This window comes from Pezoporus flaviventris, unplaced genomic scaffold, assembly GCF_033815535.1.
Source record: "Pezoporus flaviventris isolate CSIRO_AGI_PZ_B2104156 unplaced genomic scaffold, CSIRO_AGI_Pfla_v1 ptg000022l, whole genome shotgun sequence".
NCBI classification, from domain to species: domain Eukaryota; kingdom Metazoa; phylum Chordata; class Aves; order Psittaciformes; family Psittacidae; genus Pezoporus; species Pezoporus flaviventris.
Genome location: NW_026892570.1, coordinates 147,351 through 163,008, shown reverse-complemented (window position 1 = coordinate 163,008; position 15,658 = coordinate 147,351). Strand labels below are relative to the sequence as shown.

The following is a 15,658-nucleotide window of genomic DNA, read 5'->3' as shown; positions in this document are numbered from 1 at the left end:
ACTGAAAATCAGTTTATTTTAAATTTCATTAAATTTTCCTTTTACTATTAATTACAATGACATCTCCATAACAATTTACTATGTTGCTGGAGAAGAGGAATTTTCTTAGGCTTAAGACAAATCTTTTCTGAGTGAGTGGTAACATTGAGTATTTTTGAGTTTGGAGCCCAAATTTGAGGGATGTTTGGGCAGCAAGAGGAGAATGCAGAGATACCCTCCCTCTTCCACCAAAGGAAACGAGGTGGAGCTAGTGCTTAAATAAAGGAAAGTTCGTGCTGCAGCCATGTTGTTTGATTTGGAATACACCTTCGACGTCTTACAGGCATTAGGATTTTGGCTGATCTAATGCTGCCATCTAGTGGTGGAAAGATAGATTGCATAGAGAAATACCAGCCATCGGTTTTTCCTGCCGCTCACGCACTGCTCGTTTATTGAAACACAGGAATGTCATTTTAGAGTTTAATTCCAGCCATGAAAAGCACAAGAGGCTTGTGAAATTAAGGAGGTTAAAGTTAAGAATGATTGTATGGACACGCGAGAAACTAAATGTATGATCTTTAACATTAGAATCATAGAATCATAGAATAGGGCTGGAAAGGACCTTAAGATCATCAAGTTCCAACTCCCCTGCATGGGCAGGGACACCTCCCACTAAACCATGTCACCCAAGGCTCTGTCCTACCTGGCCTTGAACACCGCCAGGGATGGAGCATTCACAACTTCCTTGGGCAACCCATTCCAGTGCCTCACCACCCTAACAGGAAAGAATTTGCTCCTTATATTCAACCTAAACTTCCCCTGTTTAAGTTTTAATCGGTTACCCCTTGTCCTATCACTACAGTCCCTAATGAAGTGCCCCTCCCCAGCATCCCTACAGGCCCCCTTCAGATACTGGAAGGCTGCTATGAGATCTCCATGCAGCCTTCTCTTCTCCAGGCTGAACAGCCCCCAACTTTCTCAGCCTATCTCCATACGGGAGGTGCTCCAGTCCCCTGATCATCCTCGTGGCCCTCCTCTGGACTTGTTCCAACAGTTCCCATGTCCTTTTTATGTTAAGGACACCAGAACTGCACACAGTACTCCAGGTGAGGTCTCACGAGAGCAGAGTAAAAGGGCAGGATCACCTCCTTCAACCTGCTGGTCACACTCCTTTTGATGCAGTCCAGGATACCGCTGGCTTTCAGGGCTGCAAGCGCACACTGAAGCTGGCTCATGTTCATTTTCTCATCAACCAACACCCCCAAGTCCTTCTCTGCAGGGCTGCTCTGAATCTCTTCTTTGCCCAACCTGTATGTGTGCCTGGCATTGCTTCGACCCAGGTGAAGGACCTTGCACTTGGCATGGTTAAACTTCATGAGGTTGGCATCAGCCCACCTCACAAGCATGCCAAGGTCCCTCTGGATGGCATTCCTTCCCTGCAGGGTATCAACCGAACCACACAGCTTGGTGTCATAGGCAAACTTGCTGAGGGCGCACTCAATCCCACTGTCCATGTCAGTGACAAAGATGTTCAACAAGACCGGTCCCAACACCGATCCCTGAGGGACGCCACTCGTTACTGGTCTCCAGCTGGACATTGAGCCCTTGACCACAACTCTTTGTGTGCGGCCATCCAGCCAGTTCTTTATGCACCGAGTGGTCCCTTCATCAAACTGATGTCTCTCCAATTTAGAGACAAGGATGTCATGAGGGACAGTGTCAAAAGCTTTACACAAGTCCAGGTAGATGACATGAACTGCTCTACCCCTGTCCATCAGTTCTGTAGCCCAATGATAGAAGGCCACCAAATTGGTCAGGCAGGATTTCCCCTTAGTGAAGCCATGCTGGCTGTCACCAAGCACCTTGTTAATTTTCATGTGCCTTAGTATGCCCCCCCTTAGTATGCCCCCCCGAGTTTCCTCAGCAGCTCCTTATCCATCCAAGGAGGTCTCCTGGCCCTCCTGCTGCACTTCCTTCTAGTTGGGATGCAACACTCCTGAGCTTGTAGCAGGTGATCCTTGATTATCAACCAACAGTCTTGAGCCCCCTGCCCTCTAGGGCTATATCCCATGGAACCTTACTAAGCAGGTTCCTGAAGAGGCCAAAGTCCGCTCTCTTGAAGTCCAAGGCAGTGAACTTGCTGCAAGCTCTTCTCACTGTCCTGAGGATCTCAAATTCAACCATCTCATGATCGCTGCAACCAAGGCTGCCCTGGAGCATCACATTTCCAACCAGCCCTTCCCTGTTGGTGAGCACAAGGTCAAGCATGGCACCTTTCCTTGTCAGCTCCTCTATTACTTGCAGAAGGAAGTTGTCTTCCACACAATTGAGGAACCTCCTGGATTGCTTGTGCCGGGCCATACCGTCCTTCCAACAGATGTCAGGGTGGTTGAAGTCACCCATGAGAACAAGGGCCTGTGAGCATGAGGCTTTCCCTGTCTGTGGAGTGCTTCATCCGCAGGTTCTCCTTGATCAGGCGGTCTGTAACAGATCCCCACAGTAATGTCTCCCATAGCTATATTCCCTTTAACCCTGACCCACAAACTCTCTGTTGACTGCTCACCTGTCCCCAGACAGAGTTCCATACTCTCCAGCCTATCCCTAACATAAACGGCAACTCCCCCTCCCCGACTGCCAGGCCTGTCTTTTCAAAAGAGCCTGTAACCTTCCATTCCAACACCCCAGTCATAGGAGCCTTCCCACCATGTTTCTGTGATGCCTATTATATCATAACCCCCGTAGACGTGCACACATCTCTAATTCCTCTTGTTTGTTCCCCCTGCTATGGGCATTTGTATACAGGCATCTGAGCCTAGCTCCAAATGAAGCCGGCTGATTGGCTGGAGTGGCTGGAACGTATCTGCATTGCTCCGAGCATTTATTATAGGTGCTGGCAACTGACTGGGTGTGTTGGGATGGAATGATGCCCCCCTCCCCCAACACATCCAGTTTAAAGCCTCCTTGACCAGTCTGGCAAGCCTCCTACCAAAACTGCTCTTTCCCTTCTTTATCAGACCAGCTCCACCAGCCCCCACTAGACCTGGCCTACAAGCTTGGGTCCCCTGTTCAAGACACCCAAACCCCTGACTATGACACCACCCTTTTAACCATTTATTAACCTGGCTGATCATCCGAGCTTGTTTTTGGTCCTCCCCTGTATCCTGGAGAATTGACAAAAAGACAATCTGAGCTCCAGAGCCCCTAACCACCTCCCCCAGGACTCTGTAGTCCTTCTTTATGTTCCCCAGGCTACTACTATCTATAATCCTAGCATCCCACATCTATCTCCAGAAGTGGGTAATAGTCCATGGGACTTACTAGAGCAGGCAGCCTCTCTGCCACATCCCTGATCTGTGGCCCTGGTAGGCAACACACCTCCCTTGAGACAGGGTCAGGCTGACAGACGAGTGCTTCTGTCCCTTTCACTTTCAGTGTAAAGTCCCCTACTACTACAATCCGCCATTTTTAACTAGTAGCACCAGTAGAGATCTTCTTTAGCAGTGCATCAACCGGCTGTTTCTGTCTCGAGTGCGTTTCCTCATTAGCCCCCTGCAGGACAGCAAAGCGGTTCTGTGTGAGGACAACAAATTCAGGGGGAAGCCCCTTGCTTTTGGTTGTCCTTTTCCTTCTTCTTTTGTTTTTTTGTTGTTTTTTTTTTTTTGTCACTAATTCCCAGCTTCCCAGGTTAACGGCCTCCTTCTTTCCTTCATGAGGTAGAGGTGAAGCTCGAGGCACCTGAACAGTTTGGGCCAGGAGCAAGCATTCCTGCTTCCTCTCAGCTTCCCTGACATCTCACGGTCTATTGACAGCATCCCGCAGGAGCACCTCCACCAGGGCGCACCGAGTGCAGCCCTGCCCATTGTGCACCCTCCCCTCACCAGACCAGTGCAGGCACTCTCTATACCCCGAGCTCTGCACTGCAGCCTCCCCTCTCACCGGCTCTGTCTGGGTGCCTACGCTGCCACCGCCGGGGCAGCCAGAGCAGAGCTCCCTGACCGGGCCCTGCTCATACGCCGAGTGCTCACCACCCCATTCGCCGGCCCGCGCAAACCGCCTCGACCCGCTCTGTTCGCCGCGCTCCCTGGGGCAGGTTTTTACCCAGTCAGGGTTGGTGCCGCTGCTCCTGGCTCCGCCCCCTGTGAGTCAGCTGCTCGCTCTCGTCAGCTGAGCTGCCGGCTCCCGGGCAGGTCCTGTCGAGGACTTGAGGCTCCCTCGGTGGCTCTCGTCGCTCCGAGTTGAGGCTCCTGGACGCTGATCTCCCACCAGCTCCAGTGTTGAAGGCGTCCTCTCTCGAGCTACTCACCTCAGCAATTCATTAAAAATATATTAAAATATATACAAGTTTGAGGGATTCATGTTTGCAGTGCTTTCCATCAATTATTTTTCTGAATTCTACCCAGCAACCTTTTACATTTGTGTTCAGTATTAGCATCATGCATGAAGTGGCAGTGAATAGTGTACTATTGGTAAATGTTATGGCTGGGACTGATATTTATATTTGCATTCCAGTCCTAATTCTGATACTGGTTTTGGGGTAGGAGCAAAGATTATTCAAATAAAAGTTGAAGGGTTTTATTGGTTTATGCCAAGATCAATTGCGCTAAGGCCATGCACAACTGAAGTTCTCTTTAGCTGCTTTTGTGTGAACACTTCTCTGATTACTGGTTAAGCCTCTGGTTTTGAATCTGTGTGATTAATTTATGATAGTGCATTAATCTTGTTTCTGTTGTATATTTAATTTCCAGTTATCTCCCTGACCTTGATCATATTGCTATGTCCTCATTTGTGCCAACTCAGCAAGATATTCTTAGATACCAAGTGCCAACCAAAGGAATTCTTGAGTACCCTTTTGATTTAGAAAATACTACATTTAGGTAATTTAGTACACCATTACAAAAGTAGCTGCAGCATCATTACTTCTAAAGTTCATGACACCTTTGCAGTCAAAGAGTGTTGCCTGTGTTTCCAGTCCTTTCAGTTAATACAATAACTTGAGTGGTGTTTCAAAACATTCTTTTTGAAAATTACATTACGTGATTCCCTCCTCCCCCAATTCAAACATCTCATACTGTGCATGCTTGTCGTGGTTTAAACCCAGTCAGGCAACTCATTCACTCACTCTCCCCCTTCTTTCCCTCCCCCTACTCCCGGAGGGACAGAGAGGAACAACCTTGAGAACCAATAAATCGGCACTGTGAGGAGTGACTATTAATCCGGACAGATCTGTCGTTATCTCAACCCCTCGGACCCCACATTGGGCGCTGAACCCAGGACAATGCTGAACTATTACTTTAATTAAAAGCCTTGGATGTGGGGGGAGGCTGCAGAGGCAAGGTATTTACGGTAACATGAGGTTTGTACCAGAACGTAGTTTAATTCCATTTAGAGCTAACAGTTTCTGCCTCCTGACTGTAACTGCTTGGAAGAGATGATCCAAATAGATATTAAAGCCCTCATGTGACTTTACAACTTGCATTAAGATAACATTAGGAAAAGTGACTGAAGGAAGGAGGAGTTTAAAAAGCGGAGGGTCAGGACAGTATAAAGTTGTATTTGTCCTACCATGTAATAGTAAAGAAAAAAGCTCTTTCTCACAAACTACTCATTTCATCATGAACAAACACCTGCCTACAACACAGTTACAACACAGAATCAGAGTCAACTCTGATAACACATGGTCAAACCAACTGTGATTTTGTTGGTGTTTTTTTCATGCAAAATGGAATGTTCTAGGTAATCCTTTGACCTGGATAAAATGTGGGAGACATATTTAACTGTCAAAAAAACATAGGAATTTGATGCGGAACTGATAATTGTGAGCATTTTCATTGTTTTAAGTAGTGAGTTATGACTATGCTGGGGGGCTATTGTGAGAGGGGTGGCAAGGGAGATTTTAGAGTGCATGGGGAAACAAATTTGAGTATGTTCACATCTGCCTTTGCTAAAACTTCTACCAACACAGAAAAAACTCCAGTGTTACTTGTTGCATTTTGCCTAAAGTGGCTTATACACTTGTACTGGGTTTGGGTAGGATAAAGTTAATTTTCTTCATAGTAGTTGATCTGCTGCTGTGTTTTGTATTTGCAGCCAAACAGTACTGATAACACACCAGTGTGTCAGCTTTTCCTGAACAGTGTGTACACTGCACCAAGGCCTTCTCTGTTTCTCCGCCCCCCAGTGAATAGGCTGGTGGGTGCACAAGCTAGGCAACTGACCTAAACTAACCAAAGATGTACTTAACGCCATATAGCAAACATACTGATGAAAGTGAAAAGAGAAGGCTTTGGGCCATCTTTTTCTCAGGAGCTAGTTGTGCATAGGGCTACCCCTGGAAGGCGGTGAGTGATGCTTTTGCATCACTTATTTTGTTTTCTTTAGCTCTTCTTCCACTTACCTGCCACTTATTAAACAATTATTTTTTTTTAATCTCAACCTCCAGGGTTTTCTTGCTTTTACTCTTTTCTTTCCTCTCCCCCTCTCCACTCACAGTGGGAGGGGGGTAGTGAGTGAGCTGATGAGTTGTGCTTAGCTGCCCACCAGGATTAATCCACAATAACACTAAAGAGAAGTGAAAGTTGGAGCACTACGGATAGGGAATCAAGTTGAAATATTAAACAGGACATAGAATGTTAAGATGCACATTTCACAGTTCAAGCTCCTCTCATGAAGGCAATCTACTATACGGCCACTAGAGATACCTGAAGTATCTTCTTAAAATAACTAACATGCTGACTGTATTTCTGTTTAGCAGAATGGTGGATGTAGGTGGCCAAAGGTCAGAGAGAAGGAAGCGGATCCCTTGTTTTGAAAGTTTTACTTCCGTCACTTTCTTAGTTGTATTAAGTGAATATGATCAAGTCTTGGCAAAATCATAGAATAGAATCATAGGATAGTTAGGGTGGAAAGGATCTTAAAATCATCTAGTTCCAACCCCCCTGCCATGGACAGGGACACCTCACACTACACCATGTCACCCAAGGCTCTGTCCAACCTGGCTTTGAACACTGCCAGGGATGGAGCAGTCACAACTTCCTCGGGCAACCCATTCCAGTGCCTCACCACCCTTACAGTAAAGAACTTCCTCCTTATATCCAATCTAAACTTTCCCCGTTTAAGGTTGAACCTGTTACCTGTTGTCCTATCACTACAGTCTCTCCCCAGCATCCTTATAGGCCCCCTTCAGATACTGGAAGGCTGCTATGAGGTCTCCATGCAGCCTTCTCTTCTCCAGGCTGAACAGACCCAACTTCCTCAGCCTGTCTTCATACGGGAGGTGCTCCAGCCCCCTGATCATCCTCGTGGCCCTCCTCTGGACTTGTTCCAACACTTCCATGCCTTTTTTATGTTGAGGACACCAGAACTGCACACAATACTCCAGGTGAGGTCTCACAAGAGCAGAGTAGAGGGGCAGGATCACCTCCTTCGACCTGCTGGTCACGCTCCTTTTGATGCGGCCCAGGATATGGTTGGCTTTCTGGGCTGCGAGCGCACACTGAAGCTGGCTCATGGTCATTTTCTCATCAACCAACCCCCCCAAGTCCTTCTCCTCAGGGCTGCTCTGAATCTCTCCTCTGCCCAACCTGTAGCTGTGCCTGGGATTGCTCCAACCCAGGTGTAGGACCTTGCACTTGTCACGGTTAAACTACATAAGATAGGCATGAACCCACCTCACAAGCGTGTCAAGGTCCCTCTGGGTGGTATGTGAGAATGAGGTAAGATATGTAGTCATGTAAAGTACAGAAAAAGATGTGTTGCCTTTTAGGAAAGATGGCGTTCATGTGTCTTCATAAAGCATTTGCAAATACTAGAGCTACATTAAGAAACTGATCAAGCAGTTCCAAAAGTTGTATTAAATTAGTAGCCTCCTGTAAAAGTTAACTCTACCTTAGAAGACAAAACATGATTTTAAAATGTTTTAAATCACTTCAGCCATGTCAAATGATTATTTGAGTGTCAGCAATATTTCTAAGCAAGTAAAAACTACCTCAGTCATCTGTAATTAGTTGGGGTGTGTTTTGTTGTTGTTTGCTTTTTTCTTTTAGTCTCTGATATTTCCAGATTACCTGTACATTAATTAAGGAAAATTGAAACAAAATAATTTAAAATTTACCTCCTTCCCAAGGTTAGAAAACATGAGTTCTCCCTCCTCTCTAAGGTGTTTTCATCATCAGTAGCCTGACGTTGTAGAAGAGAATGAAAAAAATAAAACAGAAGGTAATTAGGCAAAAGCATATTAGGGGAACTGCATGCTTTTGGTAGTCATTGCTTTATGTCCTGCATTATGAGAATTTCTTCAAAGACGCTTAATACTATTTGAACTCTAAAGTTCCAAAGCCCTTATACATCACTGTCTCAAGACCTGTTTGAACTGTGAAAAGCATACCCTACTTCATTAGCTGAAGTATCCACTGTAGGGTTTGCAGTCGCCTGTCATCTTTTGATGCATGAACAATTTTAGTAATTGTAATTTTTTGCCTTCACAATATTGCACATTTTGTTATGTTTACTTTGGACAGTAGGAAATAAATAACAGACTGCCATCACCAACTTATTCCTAGGAACTCCAAACATAAATCTCTGTATGTAGTTCTTAGATCACTCTTGAAATGGACAAATTATATTACTAGTATAGTACATAATGCCCTTGTCCTTATGTTGTTACAGCATGTTAGTATCAGATATTTGACCCAATACACCCTGCTTCATCTCTCACTGTGAGGTCAGAATAGGCTTTCGTAGAGCAGCAGTCTATGGCTGCTCACTAGCTCATACAAGAATTCAAGTAATTTCTATTTTTAAGGCTTACCTTGATTTCACATGTCATTCATAGCAGTGATCCAAAACCCAACAAATAAAAGGATATATAACATGAAGAGTAATGATCAACCAATACACTGCAAATGCACTTAATATTTTTTAAAAAGCTTTCAAAAAAACCTGTATGATCTCTGGCTGATGCATTTCTATTACTGTCCAGACAGTGTAACTTCATATTAATTTTTGTTGTAGAATCAAATGGAAGAAAGCAAGGCCTTAATTAAAGCTATCATTATATCTCCCTGGTTTCTGAACACTTCAGTCATTTTGTTTTTAAATAAAAAAGATCTTCTAGAAGAGAAAATAATGTATTCCCATCTAATTAGTTACTTTCCAGAATACACAGATAAGCATTTATCCTATATTATCTTCACAAAACTAAAAGTTAATAGTTAAACCAGTTAGTTTTTCCTCATTAAACTGAAGTGCATTTATGCAATGTATTTGATACCTATGCATTCCTGCTCTATCCTTTAAACCATAAACTTAAGTTACTCAGTTTTACTGCAAGTTTGGTTTTTTTTTATTGGAGCATTGTGGACAGAGTCCTAAGAGATTTCTTGCAGCAATTCTTCACCATTAGAGTGGCACAATCACTATTTACTTATGGCAAGAATCACCTTTTTCATCTTCAATCTAAAGAGACAAGATACGGGACAGGAACTTGAGGAATATGGCTATTAACCCAACTCTTTATATAGTATAAACTCCTAGTGTAGTTTTTCATTCATTATTATAACTTGTTGTCTATTTAAAAGTTCAAAGTTAAAAAGCAGCCTGAATGACTTTTCTGAACAAATGTTACTGATACTTGAAGTTGCCAAAGAATGATGAAAATAAACACAGATGTATTCCATCACTTAATACAATGTTACAGTCTATGAGACACATATCATGTGGAATCATTCATTAAATAAGGAAAAGATCATAATGGTTTAATAGCTACATCGTATCTTTGCCAAAGAGAATCCTGTTTACTCTGTGTGTTTTGGAAAACTTAATTTCTCGTGGTCTTTGACATACTACAATAATGTAGCAGACTATTAATATATGCTGGGTGATTTCAGTTGCATAGGTTTTTATAAAAAATTACTTAACCAGTAAGGTTTACCGTTTCAAAAGCATACCCCACACATTTTTAAAAAGCAGTGTTGCAACACCTCCTGCTCTACTAACATATTAATGGGATAATGCAGACAAGGGAGGATGCCTTTATGGTGATTTGACATTTAAATATGAACCTAGCCTGTTAAGATACTGTCAATATGTTTCTTCCTTGACCCACAGCTTTTAACTGTACAAAACCGCTAATTGTGCTTTTGGCTAGCACCTAAACAAGACGTCAAAGCTGCCAGACACTTCATTTTGAAGCTATATCAAGATCAGAATCCAGACAAGTAGAAAGCAATCTACTCCCACGTCACTTGTGCCACAGACACAGAAAATACTAGTTTTGTGTTCGCTGTTGTCAAGGACATGATCCTGCAATTAAACTTCAGAGAGTTCAATCTGGTTTGAAGACAAAACATGTTTGCAGCCACTGAGTATGGCTTACTTATAGCACAGCCTGTGTGAATTCAAAAAATAAAAGGTGTCTTTTTAAACAGCATTTATGGAAACGGGCAAAGGATTTATCTTTACTGAAGAAGTATGAATTAAGAGAACTTTATTTCCTGTATTAGTTTTGTCTGAGAGGTTTTGGGTTTTTTTGACAGCTACAGGAATTAAATAGATTTAGAAGAATGTAAAATTGCATTGCTGTTCATCTGGTATTTATCAATATTTTATTCTTTAAATTTAGCTTTTACAGTCATAGCTTATAAAACTTCAAACAGTGATGCCTTAAAAATGGCAAATTCGTGTTACTTTAGGGAGCTAGGCATTTTTATCTTCTTGTTCTGATCAATGTAGTTGAAAGACTAGGGTAACCCTATTAACACTTTTTTGAAGCATCTCTCAGTAGCCTTCATAGGCCAAACCCATCAATGTTCTAGAAATCATTACAAAAGATTAATTATTGGTGACCCTTGTCTATCACTGCATTTTTGTTGAAGTGCCTTAAGGTAATAAAATACCTTTCACAGCTAAAGAATTACAGATTAAGATCTTGTAGGCAGTCCAGGGAATTTACTGTTTCCTGAAGGGGAAAAGTACTTTGCAAATGTTCTTGGCACTCATTGCCACAAGAGCTTGCAGATCATCCACAGCTGCCTGCAGTAAACTAGGACTTCAATTCCTCCAAGTCACTAACATAACTTGCTTTTTGCACTTTGCCTTCATGGCTAGTTTTGCAGGGATTAAAGGGTGGTAAAGCCTCTCCTCGAGAAGATTTCCAGCCTTCTTCCTATCTCCACTCTCTGCCCAACTACAAATCTCTCCACTAAAGATACCAGCACCACTAACAGCTCTGTCAGTTCTCCTTCACTGCACATTGTTCTCCATCTGCTTGATGCAACAAGGAATGAAACTCCTGAAAGATAAAAAAAAAACTTGGAGACATCCAGCAAAAGAAAGTCAGGTTTCCTCCTATTTTGCCTGTTAGCGTCTAATCTCATCATGCCTGTTCCAGCAGTCACATTTCTTTCAGTGTACTGATCTGGAGATGATGAGTTAATAAAAATTAATGGCATGTACATACTCTTACTGCTTGTAGGAGGAGACTTTAAGTCAGTTTACTCCTCTGTGGAAGTTTAACAAAAGTATTTAGAATTCTTGTTGCAGATTTTCCCTGAAATCAATCAAAACCTCTGTATAAACCCTGTGACTGCTGTGAATGGAACCTCAGATCCTCACATCCCACTTGCAGTCACAAAAGCGAAAACTATGAACAAGATCACAGTTGCAATTCTTATGTCAAATAACAAAGCCCAGGCTCCCAGGTGATGCATATATGTACTTCCATATATCGGCCAGACAATTCCTCATTAATCCACCAGTAAGAATATTATCAGGCAAACCCTGACCAAGAAACAGTTACAGGTGGGGAAAAAAGGTGTTAGCTATTTGCTAATTTATTCACTTTTGTAAAGTGCTAAAGATAATAAATCACTAATGGCACAGACTGAGAAATCTTTCGGGGAAAACCAGATTCTTATGAAATCCTCTTTTTCTCTGGCAACATCATCTTAACTTTTGGCAATGCAGAAAAAAAAACCACCAAAAACCCAAAACCCAACAAACCCTGCCCTCCGCAACCCCCCCCCCCCCCCCAAAAAAAAAAAAAGTAGCTCATACATGTGAACACAGTTATTAAAATGTTGTCTTTATAATAAACCAGAGGTAAAGATTAAGGTCTGTATTCTGCTTTTACCAAGATGGCTGCAACAGAAATTTGACCTTGTGTTCTCAGAGAAAGGATTTGACAGAATTTCATAGGTAGAAATTGACAAATTATGATTGATGGTGTTACCTGTTAATTAAATTAGCTTATAAAGAAAATGAATAATAATCACATTCCACTCGAATAAAATTCAGTTTCACTTTATTCAAGGTGAAGAAGAGGTTGGGAGGTAAGAGGGAAGGAAGTTGTAACCAGGAGAGCCATGCCACACAAAGCCATGCAGCTGAACAAAAAGAGGTGCAAATAGACTTGTAAATGTTTTAGCAATGTGTCTGGCATCTGATTCTATGTTTGGTTTGTCATCGATTTGTCAGAGGTAGTTCTAACCCTTAACAAACTACTACTGAGAACCCAAATGACATTTCTCAAAGGTATTAAGCTTAGGTAACAGCCATCTAGAAGAGAAACTGTTCTTCCATACTTAAATAAAAGCCATGGTATACTTTTAAAAACCACGACGGGGAGACCTAAATGCCTACATTTTAATTTTTATTGATATCCCCTTGTCTAATTGCATATAAATTTTTAATAAAATTTAATGTATCTATTCTGCCATCTTGTTGAAAAAACATGCATATTGCAATAAGGAATGAAGCACAGCAGAATGGACATCTCAAACAACTTGGAGTAATCCAGAAATCTACTCTGTGGTGTAAATTTGAACACCTTCCTTCTTGCCCCCAGCTCATGTATAGTTAAAACAGGGAACAGGTGTCTGCCGAGAAATGGCAAAATTCATTTATGTCTGTATGGGAAAGCATTAAAAAAATAATAACATAAAAAAAAAGAGGGGGAAAAGCTACAATTTACTGACTAGAAAAACAAAACTAGAAAATCATGTTGTCATTAAAAGTGGAAACAAGGAGGGAGGTGCGGGAATGTCCCATGTTTACTTTTGAACATTTTCAGTGGCTTAGCTCTTAATTAAGGCTTTTAGTTAGCACAGAAGATAAAAATATTTTATACTCTATAGGAAAAATGCAATTCTGGGGGAATTGTTGTGTTTTCCAAACCGTGATCTTAACCACAGACATGCACATTTAAAATAAATTCTTCAACATTAATGGTTAAATTGCCTAAAGGTTACTGAAGAGCCAGCTGAGATTTGAGGAGTTTGTTGGGAAAATAAATGTAAAAGTTAAGAGTTTGAGATAATATTAATTGAAACAGAGGTTCCGTAAAGAAGAAATATTTAAATATGGTAAATTGATAAGCTACACAAATAGGAATGTACAAAGTAATTGCAAGACGTACTAGAAGTGAATGTTGCAGCAGATAGTTAATACTGGGGATAGAGAGAGGAGGAGACAACACTAATCAAGAATTAAAATAATGAACTATCATGCCTAAGATGAAAAGTGACTAATGAAAAACAAATTACAGCTACAGAATGGTACTCAGTGCACCTAATAACACTACTTATCTAAGGCAAAGTATTCTATTAAATTTGGCGTGATTATAACCTGAGTTAATACTCTTAGTACGTGCTTAGTGTACAAACAAGTGGAGCAACACAGTCATTGTCATAATTCAGAACTGTCTTATGATCTTTTGATTCAATTTACAATTTACGGGAAGAATTACAAGATTACATGTATTTTGCAACCTCCTAAACGGTTACTCAACACTTAAAGAAAGATCTAACAGTAAATTAAAGAACTGCAATTGTAGGTTAGCATGCTCGTCATTTTAGATTTTACAATAATGTGACAATTTGGATCTCTCAAGCACTGTCAATCTGCAATGTAGAATTATATCCTCTAGCTATAAATATTCCAAATAATTTTGAAATAATATTTTGGCAGTAGGTACTTACTACATTTACCAGATATTTTGAAGATTCTTATATGGGAATTTATAGAAGCCTTCATACAAAACTGTACTGTTTTTCCTGTACTTTTTGTATCAACGGCAGTAAACACTCATTCAACAATACTGTGACTACTACATCTCAGGAATAAGCAGAATTGCACACATTCAGGCACTCTCTATTAAAGTTCTGCTGTCTGGACAGGAAACAAAAAAGTTTCCTTGGGTAAGAAAAGTTGATAAAAGCAACTGTGAAATACTGTATTTTTTATTAATTAATATAAATTTGACTTTATTAGTCACTTGCTAAGCACACAATACTGTGTAATCAAAGGCATTTATTTTTGGTATACAACAGTGCACTTATAACCCCATAAACTCCTTTTTGAATTGCAAGACTTATAAGTTACTTAAAGTGATAGGCTTTAATTAATATTTTTAGTGCAGAGATATATTAATTCTCCCCATTATATGTATTTGTAAACTGTTATACTTTCACGATACTGATAAGAGGTTCTGCAACATTTCCTGAAGTATGAAAGTGGTACTGTATGGTAAATTCATTGTGACCTGGTCCATTCATTTACAAAAAGAAAAACGGCGTTCACTAAGCAGCCACTCATTTCGACATCTAAATTACACTTTTCTCATCAGTAGCCTCCATCTTAGAATTTGAATTGTAAGACTAGTGATTATTAAATTAACATTTCCTTTGATAAAGAAATCTGAATTTCAATACAGCCTCAAGTCATATGAAAACTAAGTCTGAAAGGAAGGACTGATTTTCAGTATAATTTGATTTGCTCTGAATAGGACTGTAAGATTTATTCCAGAGTTCTATTTCACTATCAAATGTAATGGTAAAACAAGTTAATTTTACACTGTATTTATAAAAAAGTAAATCTGGAAACTCCTAACATTAAAAAAAACACACCCAAACACAAGCCAAAACTTGGCAAAATTTTTTTGATCGCCAGATTTTTTTTTTGACTTCATGTCATCTATTTTTGTTATACAGCCACAAACTGTTATGACCATGACAATTTCATAATTATTTCTTCCCTCCTCTTTTTGCTTTTGTTGCTGATATTTAAGTAGTTTTGCTTGTTAAAAAGGAATTAAAAGGTAGCTGTTCAGTATTCTTCGTATCTTGATGCTTCTCCATTTATTACAACTTTGGCTGAGTCTCTCTCACTTCTTCCAGTTTAGAAAGGATCCACTGTGTGAAGAAAAAGGAAAAAATAAAATGTTTCCTTGGTTAAAAAGCATACAATGCAGGTGAAAATTATATTGTATTGGTCAGCCACTTCACTACGTGTTCTCTTCCTAACCAAGTTTTAAGACAGTGCTCAAAATAGTGTTTAAATACCAGTGTCTTATACTAAATGACACAGCTAATTAAACTGGCTAGGCTGGAATTTCAGTTTCATGGTCTATATTTCAATGAAATATTTTTTAAAAATAAATGACATTATCATTTCACCCACATCATTATTAATGCTTTTGCATTAGTCACACCTCTAGAAAAAACACAAATGACAATAGAGGAGCAAGGATACCAAAAGACAGAGGATAACAATATGTTGCAGCGTGATCATACAGTTATTTAGAAAGACTCTTTCTTGAACGATATTTGGTGAAATTCAGAATTTTGCATTCACATGTTTACTCAACATGAAATGGAAATTAGTCGCCTGAGAGTTCTAAAAAGAA

At 40.6% G+C, this 15,658-nt stretch overlaps 1 protein-coding gene across 1 annotated transcript in view; it reads right to left on the bottom strand.

Moving 5' to 3' along the window:
- Positions 1 to 12,260: 12,260 nt before the first annotated feature.
- VPS13A (vacuolar protein sorting 13 homolog A) overlaps positions 12,261 to 15,658 on the bottom strand; it is a 110,476-nt gene continuing 107,078 nt past the window's right edge. Inside the window, exon 72 of the mRNA XM_061456249.1 lies at positions 12,261 to 15,164. Within this exon, the coding sequence (XP_061312233.1) occupies positions 15,114 to 15,164 (51 nt within the window). The 3' untranslated portion in view covers positions 12,261 to 15,113. The remainder of the gene's footprint in view (positions 15,165 to 15,658) is intronic.